Source organism: Salmo salar, chromosome 03 (assembly GCF_965601325.2).
Source record: "Salmo salar chromosome 03, fSalSal1, whole genome shotgun sequence".
Taxonomy (NCBI): Eukaryota; Metazoa; Chordata; class Actinopteri; order Salmoniformes; family Salmonidae; genus Salmo; species Salmo salar.
The window spans coordinates 79686964-79712878 of NC_138293.1; the positions used below are offsets into that span (position 1 = coordinate 79686964).

Consider the following 25915-nt stretch of genomic DNA (forward strand, 5'->3'; position numbering starts at 1 on the left):
CACACACACACACACACACAGGGGGCATTCGCTATCGTCTCGCGAGATCGCTGCGTGAGAGACGTTTCAGACAGATGGGACCATGCAGAGGGGGTAGATGAGACCACTGATTTAGAAGGACATGACATTCATCAAATCGTTTATTATTCTCATCAGAGGAAGAAGTAACGCATTTTCTTTTAACACCCAAAGGCTCCTTATCCCATGTTTGAGTAAGTGTCCATTCTACCAGATAAAAGTGGTCCCCAATATAGGAGTGATGAGGGGGAACAACTACAATCTGAAATGTTTGTATGATTACCTTTTTATGACACATTTTTGCCAACAAAAGCATTTGTAGATGCCTTAGTTTATTCTCACTGACACATGCTGTAGTTAAGGTCAAAGCTGATCTATTAAGTGAGTGTGCCAGATAGCAGTACTTTGCTGGTCAGCGCTTTCCACTATTTCCATTAGAGCAGCAAAGCAATCAGCAGAACGTAACCACCCACCCACTCAACACAGCAGTCTCAGCAATGTGAGTCTTCACACTGGGCACAGTCAGTTTAACGTCTAGTTTTGATGCACGTTAGGTTGAGTTGTTAACTAACAGTGAATTCAATGTGAAATCAACCAAAAATGTCACCCTGTCATTGAATTTAGGTTAAAAGTAGGGTGAACAATACCTTTAAGTTGATGACTTTTTGCAAATCCAATCAGTTTTCCACAACATCATTACATTTTTTGGTTAAAATAACATGGAAACAACTTTGATTTAACCAGTTTTTACCCAATGTGTTTCTGCTTTGGAGAGAATATATAGATCACCCAGTTCTCATAAACTCAGCAAAAAAAGAAACGTCCTCTCACTGTCAACTGCGTTTATTTTCAGCAAACTTAACATGTGTAAATATTTGTATGAACATAAGATTCAACAACTGAGACAAACTGAACAAGTTCCACAGACATGTAACAGAACTGGAATAATGTGTCCCTGAACAAAGGGGGGGTCAAAATCAAAAGTAACAGTCAGTATCTGGTGTGGCCACTAGCTGCATTAAGTACTGCAGTGCATCTCCTCCTCATGGACTGCACCAGATTTGCCAGTTCTTGCTGTGAGATGTTTCCCCAATCTTCCACCAAGGCACCTGCAAGTTCCCGGACATTTCTGGGGGGAATGGCCCTAGCCCTCACCCTCCGATCCAACAGGTCCCAGATGTGCTAAATGGGATTGAGATCCGGGTTCTTCACTGGCCATGGCAAAACACTGACATTCCTGTCTTGCAGGAAATCACGCACAGAAAGAGCAGTATGGCTGGTGGCATTGTCATGCTGGAGGGTCATGTCAAGATGAGCCTGCAGGAAGGGTACCACATGAGGGAGGAGGATGTCTTCCCTGTAACGCACAGCGTTGAGATTGCCTGCAATGACAACAAGCTCAGTCCGATGATGCTGTGACACACTGCCCCAGACCATGACGGACCCTCCACCTCCAAATCGATCCCGCTCCAGAGTACAGGCCTCAGTGTAATGCTCATTCCTTTGACGATAAACGCGAATCCGACCATCACCCCTGGTGAGACAAAACCGTGACTCGTCAGTGAAGAGCACTTTTTGCCAGTCCTGTCTGGTCCAGCGACAGTGGGTTTGTGCCCATAGGTGAGGACCTGCCTTACAACAGGCCTACAAGCCACCAGTCCAGCCTCTCTCAGCCTATTGCGGACAGTCTGAGCACTGATGGAGGGATTGTGCGTTCCTGGTGTAACTCGGGCAGTTGTTGTTGCCATCCTGTACCTGTCCCGCAGGTGTGATGTTTGGATGTACCGATCCTGTGCAGGTGTTGTTACACGTGGTCTGCCACTGCGAGGACGATTAGCTGTCCGTCCTGTCTCCCTGTAGCACTGTCTTAGGCGTCTCACAGTACAGACATTGCAATTTATTGCTCTGGCCACATCTGCAGTCCTCATGCCTCCTTGTAGCATGCCTAAGCCACGTTCACGCAGATGAGCAGGGACCCTGGGCATCTTTCTTTTGGTGTTTTTCAGAGTCAGTAAAAAGGTCTCTTTAGTGTCATAAGTTTTCTTAACTGTGACCTTAATTGCCTACCGTTTGTAAGCTGTTAGTGTCTTAACGACCGTTCCGCAGGTGCATGGTCATTAATTGTTTATGGTTCATTGAACAAGCATGGGAAACAGTGTTTAAACCCTTTACAATGAAGACCTGTGAAGTTATTTTGATTTTTATGAATTATCTTTGAAAGACAGGGTCCTGAAAAAGGGACGTTTCCCCTGAGTTTATATTGCTTGCCTGTATGATCTAAGCTTTTACAGAACACAACCCTAAATTGACACTAGAATATGCAGGCGACCCAACTTGGAAAAATTGTATCCTGTGTGTTCATATTCACTCAATTGTAGGTCCCATTGGCTGACCAGGCAGAATGACATAAACACACATTCTAATAGTGGAAGAGGTCCTTAGTCCTTAGTTGACTGTGTTATATGTTAAAATGTGTTTGTATTATGAATTGTATTAATGTTTAAGGACTCTTGGAAGGTTAGTCCAAATGAGGACTAAAAGAGATCCTAATAAAATAAAATCTATACCCATTTGAAGAGAAAAAAAGTTCTTAATTTGTTTAATAAGATTAGATTTTCTCAGAGGACCCCACACTATAGCCTTCATGGCATTTATGGCACAGGAGGTATATTAGTGCATTTCCCTGTTACCACACAGTCAGTCAATCACTGATTCAAGCACCACTTCACCACCTCCAATGGGATGTTGAACCTAAATAGAACCACATGGATATCTAGCTTTATTATTTACTATGTTCCTTGAATACATGAGTCACTGACATCCAGTCGTTATCCGTGATGATTTGTCATGTTTAGTCATCAAGGCCTTTTTTGCTCCTCTCTCTAGCCATAGCTGTTATTCTTAAAGGCTGCTTTTGCTGTGCCATATTTTTGATAACGTGTTTGACCAAACTCCAGATTGATCAATATACTTAACACAAATTTTAACTTAACATGCAACAATTTCAAAATGTTTACTTAGTTACAGTTCATAGAAGGAAATCAGTCAATTGAAATAAATTGACCCCCCCAAACGATCCTACAGGTGAAGACGCCGGATGTGGAGGTCCTGGGCTGACGTGGTTACACATGGTCTGTGGTTTAAAGGCTGGTTGGACGTAAATTAACATTAAATTCTCTAGCAACAGCTCTGTTGGACATTCCTGCAGTCAGCATGCCAATTGCACGCTCCCTCAAAACTTGAGACATCTATGGCATTGTGGTGTGTGACAAAACTGCACATTTTAGTGTGGACTTTTATTGTCCCCAGCACAAGGTGCACCTGTATAATGATCATGCTTCTTGATATGCTACACCTGTCAGCTGGATGAATTATCTTAGCAAATGAGAAAAGCTCACTACCAGAGATGTAAACAAAATTGTGCACACAATTTGAGAGAAATAAGCTTTTTGTGCGTATGGAACATTTCTGGGATCTTTTATTTCAGCTCATGAAACATGTTGCGTTTATATTTTTGTTCAGTATATAAACAATACCCCCACAATTTTCCATCATTCTAACATACGTGGCTGCTACACTAGATGCAACATTTTTGCCGATATGGCAGCTCCAACAGATTTTCAAGGCTCTTCGTCTCCCCCTGCAGCAGCTGGGCGGAATAACATCAAAGATATATCATTACTCATTCACCTTGGTGATCAAATCAGACTGCCATTACTGTAGATAGACCATTTAATGAATTTACATCAAATATACAGAGAAATTGACAACAAAAATCATAATTATTCCTGATACCTGTGTACAATTATTGCAGAACAAACTTTAACATGATTTGTTAACAAAGAATTATCGTTTGCTGTGAGATGAAGTCATGGGCTTCATATCAGAACCAGGTTCCTTTTTCCGGAGTAAGCAGCCAGGCACAACCTGCCCAGGTTAAAATGTTAAATAACTGTTTCATTGTTTATGGTTTGTTTCTTTTCACAATTCATCCACGAAGGGTGTGTTGGCGAGGTGTCCGATAGCTGCCATCGATTTCTTGCCGTCCACAAACTTTCTCGCAGCCTGAAAAAACAAAATAATACACTTATCACATTGTCCTTTATTCCCCTTCAATGTGTCCCCAGCTGACCTGCTATAAATAAATGTAAATGTAGGAGGCACACAGAAATCAGTCTTCAAAAATGTTATTCATAGATCTTTTTTTTCCCTTTCTTTTTTACTTGGAGAATGGCGTTCCGATCACCTTACCCAAACATTATTATTTTACAAGACAGATGGAGGTATAGTTTGGAAGATAGACATAAAGAGGGAAAGAAAGGATTTAGGGGAACATACAGACAGCAACCCCCATAGCCAAGGGGGCAATATATTCACCATAAATATTCACAGGCATACACTGAGTGTACAAAACATTAGGAACCCCTGTTCTTTCCATGATAGACTGACCAGGTGAAAGCAATGATCCCTTATTTATGTCACCTGTTAAATCCACTTCAATCAGTGTATATGAAGGAAAGGAAACAGAAGGATTTTTAAGCCTTGAGACATGGATTGTGTATGTGTGCCATTCAGACGGTGAATTGGCAAGACAAAATATTTAAGTGCCTTTGAGCAGGATATGGTAGTAGGTGCCAGGCACACCAATTTAAGTGTCAAGAACTGAAACGCTGCTGTGTTTTTCACACTCAACAGTTTCCCGTGTGTATCAAGAATGGTCCACCACCCAAAGGACATCCAGCCAACTGACACAACTCTGGGAAGCATTGGAGTCAACATGGGCCAGCATCCCTGTGGAATGCTTTCGACATCTAGTGGAGTCCATGCCCGATGAATTACATTTACATTTTAGTCATTTAGCAGACGCTCTTATCCAGAGCGACGTACAGTTGTGAATGCATACATTTCATGCATTTTCTTTTTTTTTGTACTGGCCCCCCATGGGAATCAAACCCACAACCCTGGCGTTGCAAACACCATGCTCTACCAACTGAGCCACAGGGAACCTGAATTGAAGCTGTTCTGAGGGCAAAGGGGGGTGCAACTCAATATTAGCAAGGTGTTCCTAATGTTTTATACACTTAGTGTATATCGAATGTGAATAGATACAGTTGAAGTCGGAAGTTTACATACACCTTAGCAAAATACATTTAAACTCCGTTTTTCACAATTCCTGACATTTAATCCAAGTAAAAATTCCCTGTCTTAGGTCAGTTAGGATCACCACTTTATTTTAAGAATGTGAAATGTCAAAATAATAGTAGAGAGAATGATTTATTTCAGCTTTTATTGCTTTCAACACATACCCAGTGGGTCAGAAGTTTACATACACTCAATTAGTATTTGGTAGTATTGCCTTTAAATTGTTTAACTTGAGTCAAACATTTCGGGCTTGAGTCAAACATTTCGGGTAGCCTTCCACAAGCTTCCTGCAATAAGTTGGGTGAATTTTGGCCCATTCCTCCTGACAGAGCTGGTGTAACTGAGTCAGGTTGGTAGGCCGGCTCGCTCGCACACGCTTTTTCAGTTCTATAGGATTGAATTCAGGGCTTTGTGATGGCCACTCCAATACCTTGACTTTGTTGTCCTTAAGCCATTTTGCCACAACTTTGGAAGTATGCTTGGGGTCATTGTCCATTCGGAAGACGAATTTGCAAACAAGCTTTAACTTCCTGACTGATGTCTTGAGATGTTGCTTCAATGTATCCACATCATTTTCATTCCTCATGATGCCATCTATTTTGCGAAGTGCACCAGTCCCTCCTGCAGCAAAGCACCCCCACAACATGATGCTGCCACCCCCGTGCTTCACGGTTGGGATTGTGTTCTTCGGCTTGCAAGCCTCCCCCTTTTTCCTCCAAACATAACGATGGTCATTATGGCCAAACAGTTCTATTTTTGTTTTATCAGACCAGATGACATTTCTCCAAAAAGTATCATCTTTGTCCCCATGTGCAGATGCAAACCGTAGTCTGGCTTTTTTATGGCGGTTTTGGAGCAGTGTCAATATAGGACTTGTTTTACTGTGGATATAGATATTTTTGTATCTGTTTCCTCCAGCATCTTCACAAGGTCCTTTGCTGCTGCTCTGGGATTAATTTGCACTTTTTGCACCAAAGTATGTTCATCTCTAGGAGACAGAACGCGTCTCCTTCCTGAGCTGTATGACGGCTGCGTGGTCCCATGGTGTTTATACTTGCATACTATTGTTTGTACAGATGAACGTGGTACCTTCAGGTGTTTGGAAATTGCTCCCAAGGATGAACCAGACTTGTGGAGGTCTACAATTTATTTTTGAGGTCTTGGCTGATGTCTTGATTTTCCCATGATGTCAAGCAAAGAGGCACTGAGTTTGAAGGTAGGCCTTGAAATATACTGCTCAAAAAAATAAAGGGAACACTTAAACAACACAATGTAACTCCAAGTCAATCACACTTCTGTGAAATCAAACTGTCCACTTAGGAAGCAACACTGATTGACAATAAATTTCACATGCTGTTGTGCAAATGGAATAGACAACAGGTGGAAATTATAGGCAATTAGCAAGACAGAAAAGGAGTGCTTCTGCAGGTGGTGACCACAGACCACTTCTCAGTTCCTATGCTTCCTGGCTGATGTTTTGGTCACTTTTGAATGCTGGCGGTGCTTTCACTCTAGTGGTAGCATGAGACGGAGTCTACAACCCACACAAGTGGCTCAGGTAGTGCAGCTCATCCAGGATGGCACATCAATGCGAGCTGTGGCAAGAAGGTTTACTGTGTCTGTCAGCGTAGTGTCCAGAGCATGGAGGCTCTACCAGGAGACAGGCCAGTACATCAGGAGATGTGGAGGAGGCCGTAGGAGGGCAACAACCCAGCAGCAGGACCGCTACCTCCGCCTTTGTGCAAGGAGGAGCAGGAGGAGCACTGCCAGAGCCCTGCAAAATGACCTCCAGCAGGCCACAAATGTGCATGTGTCTGCTCAAACGGTGGCGGTGGTGCTTACAGCCCAACACCGTGCAGGACATTTGGCATTTGCCAGAGAACACCAAGATTGGCAAATTCGCCACTGGCGCCCTGTGCTCTTCACAGATGAAAGCAGGTTCACACTGAGCACATGTGACAGACGTGACAGAGTCTGGAGATGCCGTGGAGAACGTTCTGCTGCCTGCAACATCCTCCAGCATGACCGGTTTGGCGGTGGGTCAGTCATGGTGTGGGGTGGCATTTCTTTGGGGGGCCGCACAGCCCTCCATGTGCTCGCCAGAGGTAGCCTGACTGCCATTAGGTACCGAGATGAGATCCTCAGACCCCTTGTGAGACCATATGCTGGTGCGGTTTGCCCTGGGTTCCTCCTAATGCAAGACAATGCTAGACCTCATGTGGCTGGAGTGTGTCAGCAGTTCCTGCAAGAGGAAGGCATTGATGCTATGGACTGGCCCGCCCATTCCCCAGACCTGAATCCAATTGAGCACATCTGGGACATCATGTCTCGCTCCATCCACCAACGCCACGTTGCACCACAGACTGTCCAGGAGTTGGCGGATACTTTAGTCCAGGTCTGGGAGGAGATCCCTCAGGAGACCATCCGCCACCTCATCAGGAGCATGCCCAGGCGTTGTAGGGAGGTCATACAGGCACGTGGAGGCCACACACACTACTGAGCCTTATTTTGAATTGTTTTAAGGACATTACATCAAAGTTGGATCAGCCTGTAGTGTGGTTTTCCACTTTAATTTTGAGTGTGACTCCAAATCCAGACCTCCATGGGTTGATAAATTGGATTTCCATTGATTATTTTCGTTTGATTTTGTTGTCAGCACATTCAACTATGTAAAGAAAAAAGTATTTAATAAGATTATTTCATTCATTCAGATCTAGGATGTGTTATTTTAGTGTTCCCTTTATTTTTTTGAGCAGTGTACATCCACAGGTACACCTCCAATTGACTCAAATTATGTCAATTCGCCTACCAGAAGCTTCTAAAGCCATGCCATGACTTTGTCATGCACAAAGTAATGTCCAAACCGACTTGCCAAAACTATAGCTTGTTAACAAGAAATTTGTGGAGTGGTTGAAAAATGAGTTTTAATGACTCCGACTTAAGTGTATGTAAACTTCCGACTTCAACTGATATATATATATATATATATTTTTTTTTTGTTATTTTTTTTTTATTTGTTATGTCTTAGCAATGAAGGTCAATAATGCAGTAGTAACGTAAGGTGTTAGAATCTGATATATGTTGATAAGTGACTGTCCCTAACAGTGCCTGTCCCTCTCTGTACAGGTGATCAAAGCTGCCATCATCCAGCTGACAGGGGTTGCGAAGGGAGGCGTGTCCGAGGATGATGTCACCAGAGCAAGGTGAGTTCACTAAACAACATGGCTCATTAAGTGGACATGAAACTTGGCGCTGTCTCTCTGTGGTTTTATTTTTATTTAACCTTTAACCTGTTGGGGCTAGGGGGCAGTATTTGCACGGCCGGATAAAAAAGGTACCCGATTTAAACCAAGCAGGAAGTGGAAAGTCTGAGAATTGTAGTTCTTCTTTTGATTCTCTATCTAAACTACAGTGTCTGTGGGGGACGTTGCACTTCCTAAGGCTTCCATTGGCTGTCAACAGCCTTCAGAAAGTGGTTTGAGTATTTTCCTGTGACTGGGCAGATAATAGGAGCTCAGTTACTGAGTGGTCTGCCTGGCAACAAAGGGATTGGATATGCGCAGTCACGCGAGCGCGCCATTCCTTCTTTTTCTTCTTGAATGAATATGCTATTGTCCGGTTGGAATATTATCGCAATTTTACGTTAAAAATACCATAAAGATTGATTTTAAACAGCGTTTGACATGCTTCTAAGTAAGGTAATGGAACATTTTGACTTTTCGTCTCTGGTTCCGCGCTCGCGCATTATGCCTTTGGATAAGTGATCTGTACGTACGAACAAAACAGAGGTATTTGGACATAAATATGGATTATTTGGAACAAAAACAACATTTCTTGTGGAAGTAGCAGTCCTGGGAGTGAATTCTGACGAAGATCAGCAAAGGTAAGAGAATATTTCTGATACTAATTCTGAGTTTAGGTTGCCCCGAACTTGGCGGGTGTCTGTATAGCTCACCGTGATGGCTGAGTGATGGCTGAGCTATGTACTCAGAATATTGAAAAATGTGCTTTCTCCGTAAAGCTATTTTAAAATCTGACACAGCGGTTGCATCCAGGGGTAGTCTATCTATAATTCTTTAAATAATTGTTATATAGTTTGTCAACGTTTATGATGAGTATTTTTGTAAATTGATGTGCACATTCACCGGACGTTTTGGTGGGAATACTGAACATCACGCGCCAATGTAAAATGCTGTTTTTGGATCGAACAAAACATACATGTATTGTGTAACATAATGTCCTAGGAGTGTCATCTGATGAAGATCGTCAAAGGTTAGTGCTTCATTTAGCTGTGTTTTATTGACACATGTTCTTGCTTGGAAAATGGCTGTGTGATTATTTTTGTCTATGTACTCTCCTAAGATAATCTAATGTTTTGCTTTCGCTGTAAAGCCTTTTTGAAATCGGACAATGTGGTTACATCAAGGAGAAGTGTATCTTTAAAATGGTGTAAAATAGTTGTATGTTTGAGAAAGTTGAATTATGACATTTTGTTGTTTTTGAATTTGCCGCCCTGATATTTCACTGGCTGTGTCCCGCAGATACCTAGCCCATAGAAGTTAACCAAGCCAGTCAGTTAATAACAAATTATTATTTACGTTGGTGGCCTATAATGCCTTCTTGCCCTAGCAGTAGTGAACGTTGAAGTGTACTCACGTTGACGACGTCTGCGTGGCTGACAGAGTCGATGCTCTGGGCAACTGTCTCTGGTGAGTGGTAGGCTCCGCTGGACAGAGCCTGGGCCCCCATCTCCTCCAGCAGGCCCTCGGAACTCTCCATGGACATCAGGTACTCCGCTTTCAACTGCTTCCTACCAGGTAAGAGGGGGGACAGGGTCAAAGGTCAAATCAAGGCAAGAAGGTATAATAGGCCATCAATGTAAATAATAATTTGTTATTAACTGTCTGGCTTGGTTAAAGGTGAAATAAAAATAAAACCACAGAGAGACAGCGCCAAGTTTCATGTCCACTTAATGAGCCATGTTGTTTAGTGAACTCACCTTGCTCTGGCGACATCATCCTCGGACACGCCTCCCTTCGCAACCCCTGTCACCTGGGCGATGGCAGCTTTTATCACCTGTACAGAGAGGGACGGGCACTGTTAGGGACAGTCACTTATCAACATATATCAGATTCTATCATATTCTTATGTTACTACTGCATTATAGTGTGCTCACCTCTCCTGCGGAGTCGGCTTGGGCGATGGAGTAGACTCCAAAGAGTCCAGAGTCAGCATATGTGGCATTGAACGCTGTGGCCTGCATAGGAGACAGAAATAAGCATTAGATGAACTTCTGTACACAAGATAGTCCAAGATCATTGTGCTTTCTAACCTCCACACCTTTTATTTTTCTCTGTGCGTAATTTAGACAATCATACAATGAAGACTCCAGTTATGTAGAATTTCAGCTATGTAGAATATCGATTTCTATTGTAGTGACCACAACCAACAACACAGGAATAACTGTAGCAACAAACAGGGAAGTTACTCACATCGAAGGGCTGTGTGGTTGCCTTGGCGATGCCCTGGCTCAGTTTGCTGGTGACGTTGGAGCCTCTCTTTACGTGTGGCCCGGCTCCCAGAACCCTTTGCAGCACACTAAAGGCATTGGCCTCCGCTGATCCAGTCACACCGCCCTCGCTGGCGATCAGCGAGTGGACCAGACCGGCCCCGTTCTGCACCCGCAGCTCACCTGCAGGGACACACAGTCACACACAGTTAACCACCATCAAGGTACGAACACACAACCCATCTTGGCTCACACACTGGGGTTGACTGAATCAGTGGCCCAGACTAGAGCTCAGCAGTTAGGCGTGCATTGCTTCTAAGGCTCTCTATGGGTCTTACCTCCGCGGTATACAGCCTTGGCCCCACCAACTCCAGCCCCACTGCGGACACTGAGAAACTGCTCTCCTACCTGCCTCAGCACAGAGTGATTCACACCTGGGGAGAGACGGCATAGACAAGGGTCATGTCACTGGAAGACACACCAGAGAGCCAGCAGGAGACACACACACACACAGGTGGACTGTCATCACATAGACATCACATGCCCTCAGTTCAGTGTTTCACACAGGGGTACATACTAGGGCCGGGAATTGCCAGGGATCTCACGATATTATCACCATACTTAAGTGCTGAAGCGATATGTAGTGTCATTCTATATGTATTGCGATTCGATACTGTGATTTTATTGCGATTCAATATATATTTTGCTCACCATATGTCTGCTGCCGAGGGACAAGAGAGAGCCATGAGAAAATGACTTTTGATCAGTAAGGGAAATATACTACATGGCTAAAAGTATGTGGACACCCCTTCAACTTAGTGGATTTGGCTACTTCAGTCACACCCGTTGCTGACAGGTGTAAAAATCGAGCACAATCATGCAATCTCCATAGACAAACATTGGCAGTAGAATGACCTGTACTGAAGCGTTCAGTGACTTTCAACGTGGCACCGTCATAGGATGCCACCTTTCCAACAAGTCAGTTTGTAAAATTCCTGCCCTGCTAGAGCTACCCCAGTCAAATGTAAGTGCTGTTATTGTGAAGTGGAAACGTCTCGGAGCAACAACAGCTCAGCCGCGAAGTGGTAGGCCACACAAGTTCACGGAACGGGACTGCCGAGTGCTGAAGCGCGTAAACATTGTATGTCCTCGGGTTGCAACACTCACTACCGAGTTCCAAACTGCCTCTGGAAGCAACATCAACACAATAACTGCTCACCAGGAGCTTCATGAAATGGGTAAGTTCAAGCGTTGGCTGGAGTGGTGTAAAGCTCGATGCCATTGGACTCTGGAGCAATGGAAACGTGTTCTCTGGAGTGATGAATCGCGCTTCACCATCTGGCAGTCCGACTGACGAATCTGGGTTTGGTGGATGCCAAGAGAACGCTACCTGCCCCAATGCATAGTACCAACTGTAAAGTTTGATGGAGGAGGAATAATGGTCTGGGGCTGTTTTTCAAGGTTCGGGCCCCTTAGTTCCAGTGAAGGGAAATCTTAACGCTAGAGCATACAATGACATTATAGACGATTCTGTGCTTCCAACTTTGTGGTAACAGTTTGGGGAAGGCCCTTTCCTGTTTTAGCATGACAATGCCCCCATGCACAAAGCGAGGTCCATACAGAAATAGTTTGTCGAGATCGGTGTGGAAGAACTTGATTGGCCTGCACAGAGCCCTGACCTCAACCCCATCGAACACATTTGAGATGACTTGGAATGCCAACTGCGAGCCAGGCCTAATCACCCAACATCAGTGCCCGACCTCACTAATACTCTTGTGGCTTAATGGAAGCAAGTCCCCGCAGCAATGTCCCAACATTTAGTGGAAAGCCTTCCCAGAAGAGTGGAGGCTGTTATAGCAGCAAAGGGGGGAGCAACTCTATATTATTAACCATAATTCTGGAATGAGATGTTCGACAGGTAGGTGTTGTCATGACTGTCCTGATCAGGTCAGGTTACAGGAGACCACAACCCTACAGATTATCTCTCACCCCCAACAGAGGAGGAGAGATCTAGGGGTCTGAAGATGTGGGGGTTTTATGACCCCTCACGCCCATGGTAAATCTTAGGCAATAGACAAAATTCCTTTGTCCTCTCACTATGGAGAACCAGCCTCAGAACATTAAACATGCAATAAAGGGACTTTGGAACAATGGTTTCAGTCAGCCACAATGGTGGTCATGACGATAGATGGAATATGAAAATTAATGTCATTTTTGTCTGGTTATTAAAGGTTAAAGGACGATGTTATTACGGAAACATTATAACTTTAAGAGTTTTCCTAGTATATGCTTGATGTTTATACATTGTACGTTGTGTGGAAAATGTCCAAATCAAAGAGAATGTTTTGGTAAAGATGAAATGTGATGTTAGTTGTCTATAATTGGATTGGAGTTAAATCTAGACCTTGCCTCTTAACTTGGTACGCCCAGAGAATTGCCCTAAAGGTGGTTACGCCAACTTCTGACCCGAGGGTATAAGACATGTGAGTTAAGAATGATCATATCAGACTAAGTGACCCGTGCTGCAGCTAAGGTCTGAAAATTCAACAAACCCAAAACAAGGTTGAAGACAAAGAAATATTTTTCTACCCAAGCTACGGATGAGTAGCTGTGTCTAAGCGGGTGAATTCAAGCCGGACCACCCGGGCTCCACTCCCCATCGAATCGTGGTATCTACGCTGTTTCCATTCCTACGCTGTGAGCTCTGAGCTACAGAGCTGGCTGTCCTCCGAAGATCCCTTTCAGAACAAGGGTGAGGAATAAGGCCACTAAGCCAAAAGGACACTGACATTGTGAGGACAACCAGAGAGTTGCACCAGAGAAGAGCGTCATTGAGATGCCTAAACGGGCCACGCGGAGAATCCACGGAGACCTTCAACACGTAATTACATCATTATATTCTGACCCATAAGAGCGGCAGTTTGGGGCAAGGTTAGGGTTAAAATAAGCATAGCTGACAAATGCATGTTTCTCTCGTGTACTTTCTCTTTTTCTCTCTTTTTGAAATCCCCATTTTGGGTAACACGTCACAGTGTGTTAGCCCGTTATACTAAGTTCTAATCAATAGTCTAGACTGTGTTTTTGTGTATCTTTTATTATCATTTTGCTTTCTAGTAAATAAATAATCAACTAAAATTGGTGTGGTACGAACTCATTGGTGGGTCTGTACAGATTCCCGGATTATGCGACGTTCAGAATGAGACTGTAGAGGAAATTGATTAATTAGCGACTGTTGTAAAATCGATATTCTGATATTCTTTGTGTTAATTTGGGAAATAGAAACTCAATAAAACAAATTTTCCCATGGTGCCCCAGGTTTATATTCATTTAATCACGCAATTATAAACCGTTAATCATTCGATGAGCAGAAGTCGTCACATTAACTAATACAACATCACTACAGTGTCCACATACTTAAGACCATGTAGTGTAAGTGCTGAAAACAAATTAGCTCCCTATTTAAAAAGAAGATAGAGAACAGGTTTTGGGGCAGGTACAGCCAACTAGCGCAAAAACAATATTGCGATATTATCAAAACAATACGATATCGTCAAAAATAATATCTCAATATGTAACTAGCGATTTATTTCCTATCACTTGTACATACCAGAGAGCAGTCATGTCACACACACACACAGTGCGTCATACTAGAGCAGAACAGCTGACCTCTACTCCACATATCTTTAGACAGCCTTTAACTCTAGGGTTTGAACAGAGGCCAAAGGAAATGTGATGTGTACACAGTACGCACGCACACACAGAGGGAGAGAGTGTTTACGTCGGCCTAATTCAAAAGATGTGACCCAATCAATAGGGTTGTTCCGATTCCCTACTCTTCTTCCTGAAGTGTGCACTTGCTCAATATCCCCTCAAGGATTTAAAAGTAATATATTGGTTAGAGTGAGTTTCCACAATATTTCTTTTCAATCCATGAGGGGCTGCACACTTCAGGGAAAAGGTAGGGCAAGGAATCAGAACAGCCCCAGAGACATGCTGAAGGAGCTGCAACATGTAGAAAGGAGAACCCAGGGTGACATTGGATCAAAAAGACTCACCTAGTCCTACAAGAGCCATTCTGGCACTGGTGAAATTGTTCTGGACAAAGGACTGCAGCTAAGGGGGATAAGGAAGTAGGAGAGAGTTTGAGAGAGCTAAGCTGTGACAAACACAAGGTAGCACTATAGTGAACAACACAGCTATTAACACAGTCTTACCTGTTCACCACTGACTTTGCCAACCATGTAGTCAGGACAGTACAGGGAGTTGGATAGAGCATTTTTGTAAGCAGCTTCATGCAACTTCTCAATGACACCTTCAGAGAAATAAACCCCATATAAAAAGACTTCAGTCAGTGTGTTGGCAAGGAGAACTAATAACAGGATGCTAGACAAATGACTATAGAATTTTTTTTAATCTGCAGCATACAAATATATACTAAACCAAAATGCTACTGGTAATTCAATAAAACATTAATTCAACAAGGAGCAATAGTGCTGGACAAGTGAATAGAGAGGAAGTGTTGCTGACCTATCTGTGAACACTGCTGGGCCAGGGCCCGGTCTACCTTGACCCTGGAGGTCAGGTCATCCACCTCCCATGGCCGGAACTCTGGGGTCGTGGTCACGTTGATCAGGTACTCCATCACTGTGTCTCTGAGGAGAAGGATGGACGTTGGATGGGCAGACACAAACATACGGACACACACGGACAATGCAACAGTCATAACTCTCAACATACAGTGGCAAGAAAAAGTATGTGAACCCTTTGGGAATAACTGGATTTCTGCCTAAATTGGTCATCAAATTTGATCTGATCTTCATCTAAGTCACAACAATAGACAAACACAGTCTGCTTAAACTAATAACACACAAACAATTAGAAGTTGTCATGTCTTTATTGAACACACTGTGTAAACATTCACAGTGCAGGGTGGGAAAAGTATGTGAACCCTTGGATTTAATAATTGGTTGACCCTCCTTTGGCAGCAATAACCTCAACCAAACATTTTCTGTACATTCGTGGCCAAAAGTTTTGAGAATTACAAATATTAATTTTCACAAAGTCTGCTGCCTCAGTTTGTATGATGGCAATTTGCATATACTGCAGAATGTTGTGAAGTGACCAGATTAATTGCAAAGTCCCTCTTTGCCATGCAAATGAACTGAATCCCAAAAACACATTTCTACTGCATTTCAGCCCTGCCACAAAAGGACCAGCTGACATCATGTCAGTGATTCTCTCGTTAACACAGGTGTGAGTGTTGACGAGGACACGGCTGGAGATCACTCTGTCATGTTGATTGAGTTTGAATAACAGACTGGAAGCTTTAAAAGGAGGGTGGTGCTTGGAATCATTGTTCTTCCTCTGTCAACCATGATTACCTGCAAGGAAACACGTGCCGTCATCATTGCTTTGCACAAAAAGGGCTTCACAGGCAAAGATATTGCTGCCAGTAAGATTGCACCTAAATCAACCATTTATCAGATCATCAAGAACTTCAAGGAGAGTGGTTCAAATGTTGTGAAGAAGGCTTCAGGGCGCCCAAGAAAGTCCAGCAAGCGCCAGGACCGTCTCCTAAAGTTGATTCAGCTGCGGGATCGAGCCACCACCAGTACAGAGCTTGCTCAGGAATGGCAGCAGGCAGGTGTGAGTGTATCTGCATGCACAGTGAGGCGAATACTTTTGGAGGATGGCTGGTGTCAAGAAGTGCAGCAAAGAAGCCACTTCTCTCCAGGAAAACATCAGGGGACAGACTGATATTCTGCAAAAGATACAGAGATTGGACTGCTGAGGACTGGGATAAAGTCATTTTCTCTGATGAATCCCCTTTCCGATTGTTTGGGGCATCCGGAAAAAAGCTTGTCCGGAGAAGACAAGGTGAGCGCTACCATCAGTCCTGTGTCATGCCAACAGTAAAGCATCGTGAGACCATTCATGTGTGGGGTTGCTTCTCAGCCAAGGGAGTGGGCTCACTCACAATTTTGCCTAAGAACACAGCCATGAATAAAGAATGGTACCAACACATCCTCCGAGAGCAACTTCTCCCAACCATTCAGGAACAGTTTGGTGACGAACAATGCCTATTCCAGCATGATGGAGCGCCTTACTATAAGGCAAAAGTGATAACTAAGTGGCTCGGGGAACAAAACATCGATATTTTGGGTCTATGGCCAGGAAACTCCCCAGACCTTAATCCCATTGAGAACTTGTGGTCAATCCTCAAGAGGCGGGTGGACAAACAAAAACCCACAAATTCTGACAAACTCCAAGCATTGATTATGCAAGAATGGGCTGCCATCAGTCAGGATGTGGCCCAGAAGTTAATTGACAATTGGTGGATTGCAGAGGTCTTGAAAAAGAAGGGTCAACACTGCAAATATTGACTCTTTGCATCAACCTCATGTAATTGTCAATAAAAGCCTTTGACACTTATGAAATGCTTGTAATTATACTTCAGTATTCCATAGTAAAATCTGACAAAAATATCTAAAGACATTGAAGCAGCAAACTTTGTGGAAATTAATATTTGTGTCATTCTCAAAACTTTTGGCCACGACTGTAGTTGCGGATCAGATCTGCACAACAGTCAGGAGGAATTTTAGACCATTCCTCTTTACAAAACTGTTTCAGTTCAGCAATATTCTTGGGATGTCTGGTGTGAACTGCTCTCTTGAGGTCATGCCACAGCATCTCATTCGGGTTGAGGTCAGGACTCTGACTGGGCCACTCCAGGAGGCCTATTTTCTTCTGTTGAAGCCATTCTATTGTTGATATACTTCTGTGTTTTGGGCCGTTGTCCTGTTGCGTCACCCAACTACTATTGAGCTTCAATTAGCGGACAGATAGCCTAATATTATCCTGCAAAATGTCTTGATAAACTTGGGAATTCATTTTTCCGTCGATTATAGCAAGCTGTCCAGGCCCTGAGGCAGGCCCAAACCATGATGCTCCCTCCACCATACTTTACAGTTGGAATGAGGTTTTGATGTTGGTGTGCTGTGCCTTTTTTTCTCCACACAGTGTTGTGTGTTCCTTCCAAACAACTCAACTGTAGTTTCATCTGTCCACAGAATATTGTGCCAGTAGCGCTGTGGAACATCCAGGAGCACTTTTGCAAACTTCAGACGTGCAGCAGTGTTTGTTTTGGACAGCAGTGGCTTCTTCCGTGGTGTCCTCCCATGAACACCATTCTTGTTTAGTGTTTTACGTATCATAGACTCGTCAGAGATGTTAGTATGATCCAGAGATTTCTGTAAGTCTTTAGCTGACACTCTAGGATTCTTCTTAACCTCATTGAGCATTCTGCGCTGTGCTCTTGCAGTCATCTTTGCAGGACGGCCACTCCGAGGGAGAGTAACAACAGTGCTGAACTTTTATAGACAATTTGTCTTACCGTGGACAGATGAACATCAAGGCTTTTAGAGATACTTTTGTAACCCTTTCCAGCTTTATGTAAGCCAACCATTTTTTATCTTAGGTCTTCTGAGATCTCTTTTGTTCGAGGCATGGTTCACATCAGGCAATGCTTCTTGTGAATAGCAAACTCAAATTTTGTGAGTGTTTTTTATAGGGCAAGGCAGCTCTAACCAACATCTCCAATCTCGTCTCATTGATTGGACTCCAGGTTAGCTGACTCCTGACTCCAATTAGCTTTTGGAGAAGTCATTAACCTAGGGGTTCACATACTTTTTCCAACCTACACCGTGAATGTTTAGATTATGTATTCAATATAGACAAGAAAAATACAATAATTTGTTTGTTATTAGTTTAAGCACACTATGTTTATCTGTTGTTGTGACTTAGATGAAGATCAGATAAAATTTGATGACCAATTTATGCAGAAATCCAGGTAATTCCAGAGGGTTCACATACTGTTTCTTGCCACTGTAGATGATGAATCAAGATGATCTCAAGTGGCCCTGTGGGAAGCCTCTATGATAAATAGGTAAGAAACACAGCGTCTAATTACACCATGAATCAACCGTGTCCTCGCATACAACGGGCCCGTAATTCAAGTTTCCTCATCCATCAATTCAACACCAAAGTAAACCCACACACTATGAGGGAGTCTGGCTGTGGTAGTAAGGGTACTTACAAGTGGTCTCTCAAACACTCCACAGAGTAAACCATGGTCTCCCTCGATGACGTTACGCTGCAGACACACAGAAAACAGACATCTTAGCTACATCCTCCAGACTAGACTAGCTATGATGCACATTGGTTTGCAATGAGGTGAAAATAGGAACATTCTTGTGCTGTGTGTGCAGATAGGCATTTACTGGGATGATTCATGTACTAGCTGGCACAGCCACAAAGTCATAAAATCTGATTTTAAACCTAACCTTAACCATACTGCTAATCTTAAATTGAGACGAAAAAAAAACACATTTTTGTTTTCATAACTTTGTTTACGATATAGCCAATTTTGACTTTGCAGCTGGCCCATCTAGCGGAACACTTAGCTTTGCCCCCAGGACAAGATTCATCCCAATAAATGTCAACCTGCATGTGACTCTGTGCTTCTCTCATCTTGTTCATTCTACTCCATCCTAAAACGTGAGCCCCCCGTTGACTCCAGGGCAACTGTATGTGTGTGCATCTATAATGTAGTGAAGCTATAGCTTGTGTGAGGTATGGGTGTTGAAGTTGGTGTTAATGTTTCACTGCCTCCTACATTTACGTTTATTTACAACAAGTCAGGCGGGGACACAGAAGGAATAAGGGACAAGGAGGGAAGGGGTACACAACACAAGTGTATAATATAATAATATTCCATAATATTCCATTTAGCAGACGCTTTTATCCAAAGCGACTTACAGTCATGTGTGCATACATTTTATTTATGGTTGGCCCCGAGAATCGAACCCACAACCCTGGCAGTACAAGCGCCATGCTCTACCAACTGAGCCATACAGGGTAACATAGGGTATATTGTAGCATACACTCTGTATGTGGAGATAGGGTGATAGGGAACAGTATAATGTATACTGCATGAGGACAGAAATGGGCTTAGGGGACAGGGAGGGAGGGGACATAGTGCTGTACTCTCCATACTCACTGACCTCAGACTACCCCCCACTGCCTCCACACCACGACAGATCCTGAACGCAGACGCTCCCTTAGTAGTCTGAAAACAACAACAGTGACAGTGTTCATTCATTAACTTAAGGACTTTAAAAAAACTGTGTAGTTGTGATGGAAATTGCCCTTATTGTTGAAGTCATTCACAAGTCAAAGAGATCAATCCATTCATAAAACCACTGGGACTTACCAGGTTGGCTGCCAACCGCAGGACATGACTGACTCCCTGGTTCTCCACAGTCTCATAACGAGTGCCTGCTTTCACAAACACACCCACACTGGACACGGGAGAGTAGTTCTCCAACGACGCGATCACTAGACCGTTGGGCAGCTTGGACATCTAGTAGAGAACACAGGGAGGGAGAGTTATGATGTCACAGCTGGAACACACGTGAGACTGGCAGAATTGTTGTTTTGGAAACTGCAGAGTGAATAAGAGAGTAAACATTCCATTCTGTTCAACCGAGGTAAAGTTCTTGTGATCAACTACACAACCAAAAGTTCATTTTCCAATATGGAGGGAAAAATATGGCTGCACAGTAAGTAAAAGTGTGTGCATGGTAGTGCCTAAAACAAGTCTACACATGAACATAATCACAATGCTTAGCCATAGAGTAGAGCACATCCTCATCCCTGACACGCCACGCAAGGACCCACCAAGAAAAACTCCACACCCCAGTTTGGGCTACAACTAGGTCCCAGAGTTTTTCCTGTGATCCCATGTGAAAACGTCTTGGCCTCTATGACATACCTGTACACTCTGGGGGGGCAGGGCCGCCCCAGCCTTCAGGCCAGCCAAGGGCTCAGTGAGGACATCACTCCTCCTGGTGGCATAGCATCGTATCTGGGGAGGGAAATTATAAAAACCATGTCAACAAACACTCACCAGCACTTCCTCAGCTAGGGAATTACAATATGATACACTATTCAATTCATGTGGAGGGATCTAGATTTCCTTCTGTCCTCAAATGACCCCAGTCAAATGACTTCTTATTGCTGAAAATAATACTACAGGTGGATTAAACCAAACCATCATAACAGGTTTTGTTTAGGAGGATGTTTTGTGATACGAGCAGCTTCCTCTAGACCTAAAGACGGGAGATGAATTCTGAGCCTGGTCTAGACTAGAGCAGTGGGTATTCTTGATGATATTTAGTCCACTCTGAGGGTAGACTCACTGGGTGCCAGGCCAACCTGAAATATGTAGTATGATAAGCCTTCTTCTTATTTGTCCTTCCAAGAAGACACATCATACATTGGCTGTAGCACCTTGGTTAAGATGAGGGTGAGGTGTAGGGAAACTCAATCAGTAGTAAGGCTAAATCCTAAAGACCTGATATGATCCAACCCCCAGTCAAACATCTAATGTTAGAAGAGATTATGGTGTCTGCTTGACCAGACAACAATATGAAAGAGAGAAATAGAAGCTACTCATTTTTGTTGCAGTATGTAGTCTTACAGATGCTTTAATGTGGAAAATGATTTATGTTATTTCCACAGAAATGACCAAAACAGGTGTCTCCAACCTTTTCTGGCATGAGAGCTACTAAAAACAAAAGTGTTGCGAGCTACTCATTTTTTCCTAGCTTTCAAATAGGCCCAACTACTTACTCTTGTACACTATGTTTTCTGTTTTATTTTTCCTGGTTTTAGATTTGTTTAAGTTTTTCACTTTCAAAAGTATAATTGTTCATAGAATAACAACAAAATTGGATGGTCTGAGTCCATGTCAACAGTTAAATCACATCAGAATTATTTTTTTTTGTTTAGATATGTAAGAAAACTTAGGTATGTAAAAATGTGTAATTCCCCTTAAGTTACGCAATTAAATGGCCAAATGCGCATCTAGTGAGTGAGGAATGTGCTAGGACCTTGAGATGGCGGAAGCAGAAAGCGCGTCGAGTAGTTAGCGAGAAAGATTATTGGAAAACAGTGAAGAATGGAACAAAATGGGCTGAAGTTGTTGTGGAAAATGAGTCTGATGTATCGTTCCTTGTTGGAGTACGTTTTTTTTTGGATAAAGATGTTTATTTGGGAAACCCTTTTGAAGTCACGAGGATGGGAAAAGTGGATGCAGTCAAAGTAACCAGAAGTGGTATGGTGTTGATATTGTGTGTATCTAAAGAGCAAAAGGAGTGTGCATTGTGGCTCTCGAAAATATCGATGCATGAAGTGAACAGCTTTGATTTTCGGAGCAGGGCACCGGTAAAATGTTATTTCTGGCGTCCTATTGGACATTGATAATCATTATCTTAGGCCAAAAATTCCAGGAGTAGTTAATGCACGTCGCTTGACACATATGGAGAATGGGAAAAAGGAGCCGTTTATCTGTATTATTGTTTAATTAGTATATACCACCCTAAGATACGCCGTAAAAGCGTTCGTCCAAAACCGATGCAATGCAAGAAGTGTAAAAAGGTTGGCCATGTGTCAAGTCTTTGCAGACGGAAGGAATGTAATTGAAGAGTCTTAATGTAAAATGTTGCAACTGTGGTGGTGGGGATCGTATTTCCGAATTCCCTGAGTGCCCTGTTAGGGTGAAAGAGGTTGAGGTGTCAAAGATCAGGGATGTAGGAGGTGAAGAGCTTTGAAGGGGCAAGAGGCCACAGTTCTGAAGAAGATGTGGCGGTGAATATGCCACAACCAGTTGCAAATGTTGAATACACTTATTGTGAAAAAGGTGTATTTTGTAGCATTTATAGCCACAGTTATTAATTGTACTGCACAAGTGTCCAAGAAGCTGGACATCATATCTGCAGCAGATAGGTTTTTGGGCCTCCAAGACTTAATGGCAGAAGCACTGCAAGGACTACTATCACCAGGCTATGTTCCGGCATCACAGGATCCTTCTGAGCCTGTGTAGGGACCTGCTTAAAACAGAAAAGCTTTAGTTTCATTAACATTTCGTTACAGATAGTTTGTATGGAATTTTTTTTATGCATTTCTTACCCCAATTTTTCCCCCCTTCCTTTTTTGAGCCTTATTATCAACTCGTACAGTAGGTGGCGGAATGCACATATAATTGATGCGAACGCCATTATACCAAAGAAGAAGAACTAACTTTGCAGTTAACATTTAATTGAGAAGGTTTTAGGGAAACTCTGTGTCAACCCACAAAATGGTTATCATATTACTGGCTACACATAGTGTGAAGGAGAAACACGCGCACCACACAGACAAACGCAATATTGCTGGAAATGAATAGGCAGATAGTGTTAGGTTTGGCTTTTTAAGCCAATAGTGGCTAACCAGGAGTTGGATAATGTCAATGTTGCGTTGATTAGATAGTAACTGGGAGCTTGCTGTGTCTGATACTTGATACTTGTCAAATTGTATGTACTTTCAGAATTGTTTGGCAAGCTTCTCGTAGGTGGGCTGTGAGCTAATTGACCTGTTGGAGACGTCTGACCTAAACCAATCTGGAACCTGATATCTGAAAAGCTAATAGGCATGCTGCAAGGAGGCATGAGGACTGCAGATGTGGCCAGGGCAATAAATTGCAATGTCCGTACTGTGAGACGCCTAAGACAGCGCTACAGGGAGACAGGACGGACAGCTGATCGTCCTCGCAGTGGCAGACCACGTGTAACAACACCTGCACAGGATCGGTACATCCGAACATCACACCTGCAGGACAGGTACAGGATGGCAACAACAACTGCCCGAGTTACACCAGGAACGCACAATCCCTCCATCAGTGCTCAGACTGTCTGCAATAGGCTGAGAGAGGCTGGACTGAGGGATTGTAGGCCTGTTGTAAGGCAAGTCCTCACCAGACATCACCGGCAACAACGTCACCTATGGGCACAAACCCACCGTCGCTGGAACAGACAGGACTGGCAAAAAGTGCTCTTCACTGACGAGTCACGGTTTTGTCTCACCAGGGGTGATGGTCGGATTCGTGTTTATCGTCAAAGGAATGAGCGTTACATCGAGGCCTGTGCTCTGGAGCGATTTGGAGGTAGAGGGTCCATCATGGTCTGGGGCGGTGTGTCACAGCATCATCGGACTGAGCTTCTTGTTATTGCAGGCAATCTCAACGCTGTGCGTTACAGGGAAGACATCCTCCTCCCTCATGTGGTACCCTTCCTGCAGGCTCATCCTGACATGACCCTCCAGCATGACAATGCCACCAGCCATACTGCTCTTTCTGTGCGTGATTTCCTGCAAGACAGGAATGTCAGTGTTCTGCCATGGCCAGCCAAGAGCCCGGATCTCAATCCCATTGAGCACATTGGGACCTGTTGGATCGGAGGTTGAGGGCTAGGGCCATTCCCCCCAGAAATGTCTGGGAACTTGCAGGTGCCTTGGTGGAAGAGTGGGGTAACATCTCACAGCAAGAACTGGCAATGTCTGTGGAACTTGTTCAGTTTGTGTCTGTTGTTGAATCTTGTGTAAATTTGTATTAACATATGTTAAGTTTGCTGAAAATAAACGCAGTTGACAGTGACAGGACGTTTCTTTTTGTTGCTAAGCCTATCTGCAGACAGCTGAGTTAGACACCAAACACTTGGCTGCCACTGCGAATTCTGTCTGAGGTGCAAATAGTCTATAATAAAACACCTCAATGCTGATGCTTTGGACCTCAAGCATTAGCAAGTAGCACTGGGAATTCTGCAGCACACTCCAGATATAATATAATACATTGTTCAAAAACAAGGCAATATCAAAACATTAACTTGTCAAGCTTCCTAGAAATCAACAGTATACTAGATAAGACGGGAGAAAACCGGTGGCTTGTTGTCAGACTGTCGTACCTAAAGCTGCCAGTTACTAAATCCCATCACTACCAATCAACATTGCAGTGTGATTACTTAATAGGTGATTTGAGACATTGACTGTTCCATGGTATGTCACCTGGCTTGGATTGTCAGTGCGGGATTGATCTGAAAAACCAGCAGAACCGCAATGACCTTCAATGGGTTGAGCTGGAGTGGAACCATGGGCTACGTGACAGCTAGCTAGCAATACAGCCTGCCAGCGATTCGCCAGTAATGAACATGCCATTGTAAAATATAGTACATAGCCTCATTTGTAAGTAAGAATGGCTATTATAGGTTCATAAAACCGATTGGATACATTATCTCGGTCAAGATTATAGAAGTAAGCACGCTTAGCTAACTTTACTAGGGTAACCGACAGGCTAATTAACCATCCGTTTCCACTAGCCAACCTTGGCTACTAAGCCGGCGAGTCCACGGGGTGGGTTCCAATTGACTCCCCAACGGAAAGAATGCACGAAACCTCATGACACATCGTTGTAAAATACACGTTTAATAGGATAGAGTAACGAGACTCACGGAGAATTTATTTAGAGTTCGGATCCCTTTCATGACTCCCGTTTCTCTCCTTCAGCCGCAGTAAAATACAGATATGGACGCCCTGACGTCCTACCCACAATGCACCGCTCTTCACAGCCAATCCAAAAATGGTAAAAAGATTCGTCAAAGATATTTAACTTTAACGGGCCAATCGGTAGTTGAAACAATACTGTTTTGATAAAAAGCTGAGGGATGAGCCTGGAGAAATGTTACCAATTAAATTCATAGACAGAGCTATGGATGCAAGGACTGACCATCCATGATATCCAAATTAAAGTTGTAACCATGGTTTGAGGCTATACAATGCAGAGGAGGCTGGTGGGAGGAGCGGGCTCATTGTAATAGATGGAATCAATGGCACGGAGTAAAACATGTGGTTTCCATGTGTTTAATACGTTACAGTATTCCATTCCAGCCATTATAATGAGCCCACTCCTCCCACCAGCCTCCTCTGCATTGTATAGCCTCAAACCATGGTTACAACTTTAATTTGGATATCATGGATGGTGAATTTTTACACTGCTGCTCCATTCCATCATCCTATAGCTCCTTCCACCAGCCTCCACTGATACAGTGTTTGTTTACATTAACCTTGTTTACAACCATTGGAATAATACAAGCTAATATTTTGGGTTCTGATGAGGTATGACTAATGACATCATTGGGTACGATAGTTAGGGTATATACCATTCATTTATAAGTGCAAAATGGAAGTAGCAACTGCAGACTGCCCCTTTAACAAGATTAACATGGATCAGATTCAGAAGTTGTATGGACAGGCTGAGTCGACTGTAATGCATTTTCATATTGGAACTTTTGCCATAAGGGTATGTGTTAAATACAC

The 25915-nt window shown here is 43.4% G+C and overlaps 1 protein-coding gene across 1 annotated transcript; it reads right to left on the minus strand.

Annotated features, from left to right (window-relative positions):
- Window positions 1-3736: 3736 nt before the first annotated feature.
- Window positions 3737-25167, minus strand: LOC106601733 (cytochrome b-c1 complex subunit 2, mitochondrial). Its single transcript, XM_014194083.2, has 14 exons — window positions 25051-25167; window positions 20502-20594; window positions 19941-20090; window positions 19732-19796; window positions 18765-18821; window positions 15197-15321; window positions 14884-14981; window positions 14725-14782; window positions 11008-11103; window positions 10653-10852; window positions 10337-10417; window positions 10160-10236; window positions 9817-9970; window positions 3737-4083 (listed from the first exon to the last, which is right to left on the minus strand). The coding sequence occupies exons 1-14, from the start codon at window positions 25081-25083 to the stop codon at window positions 4000-4002; spliced, it is 1371 nt and encodes a 456-aa protein (XP_014049558.2). The 5' UTR covers window positions 25084-25167; the 3' UTR covers window positions 3737-3999.
- Window positions 25168-25915: the final 748 nt, after the last annotated feature.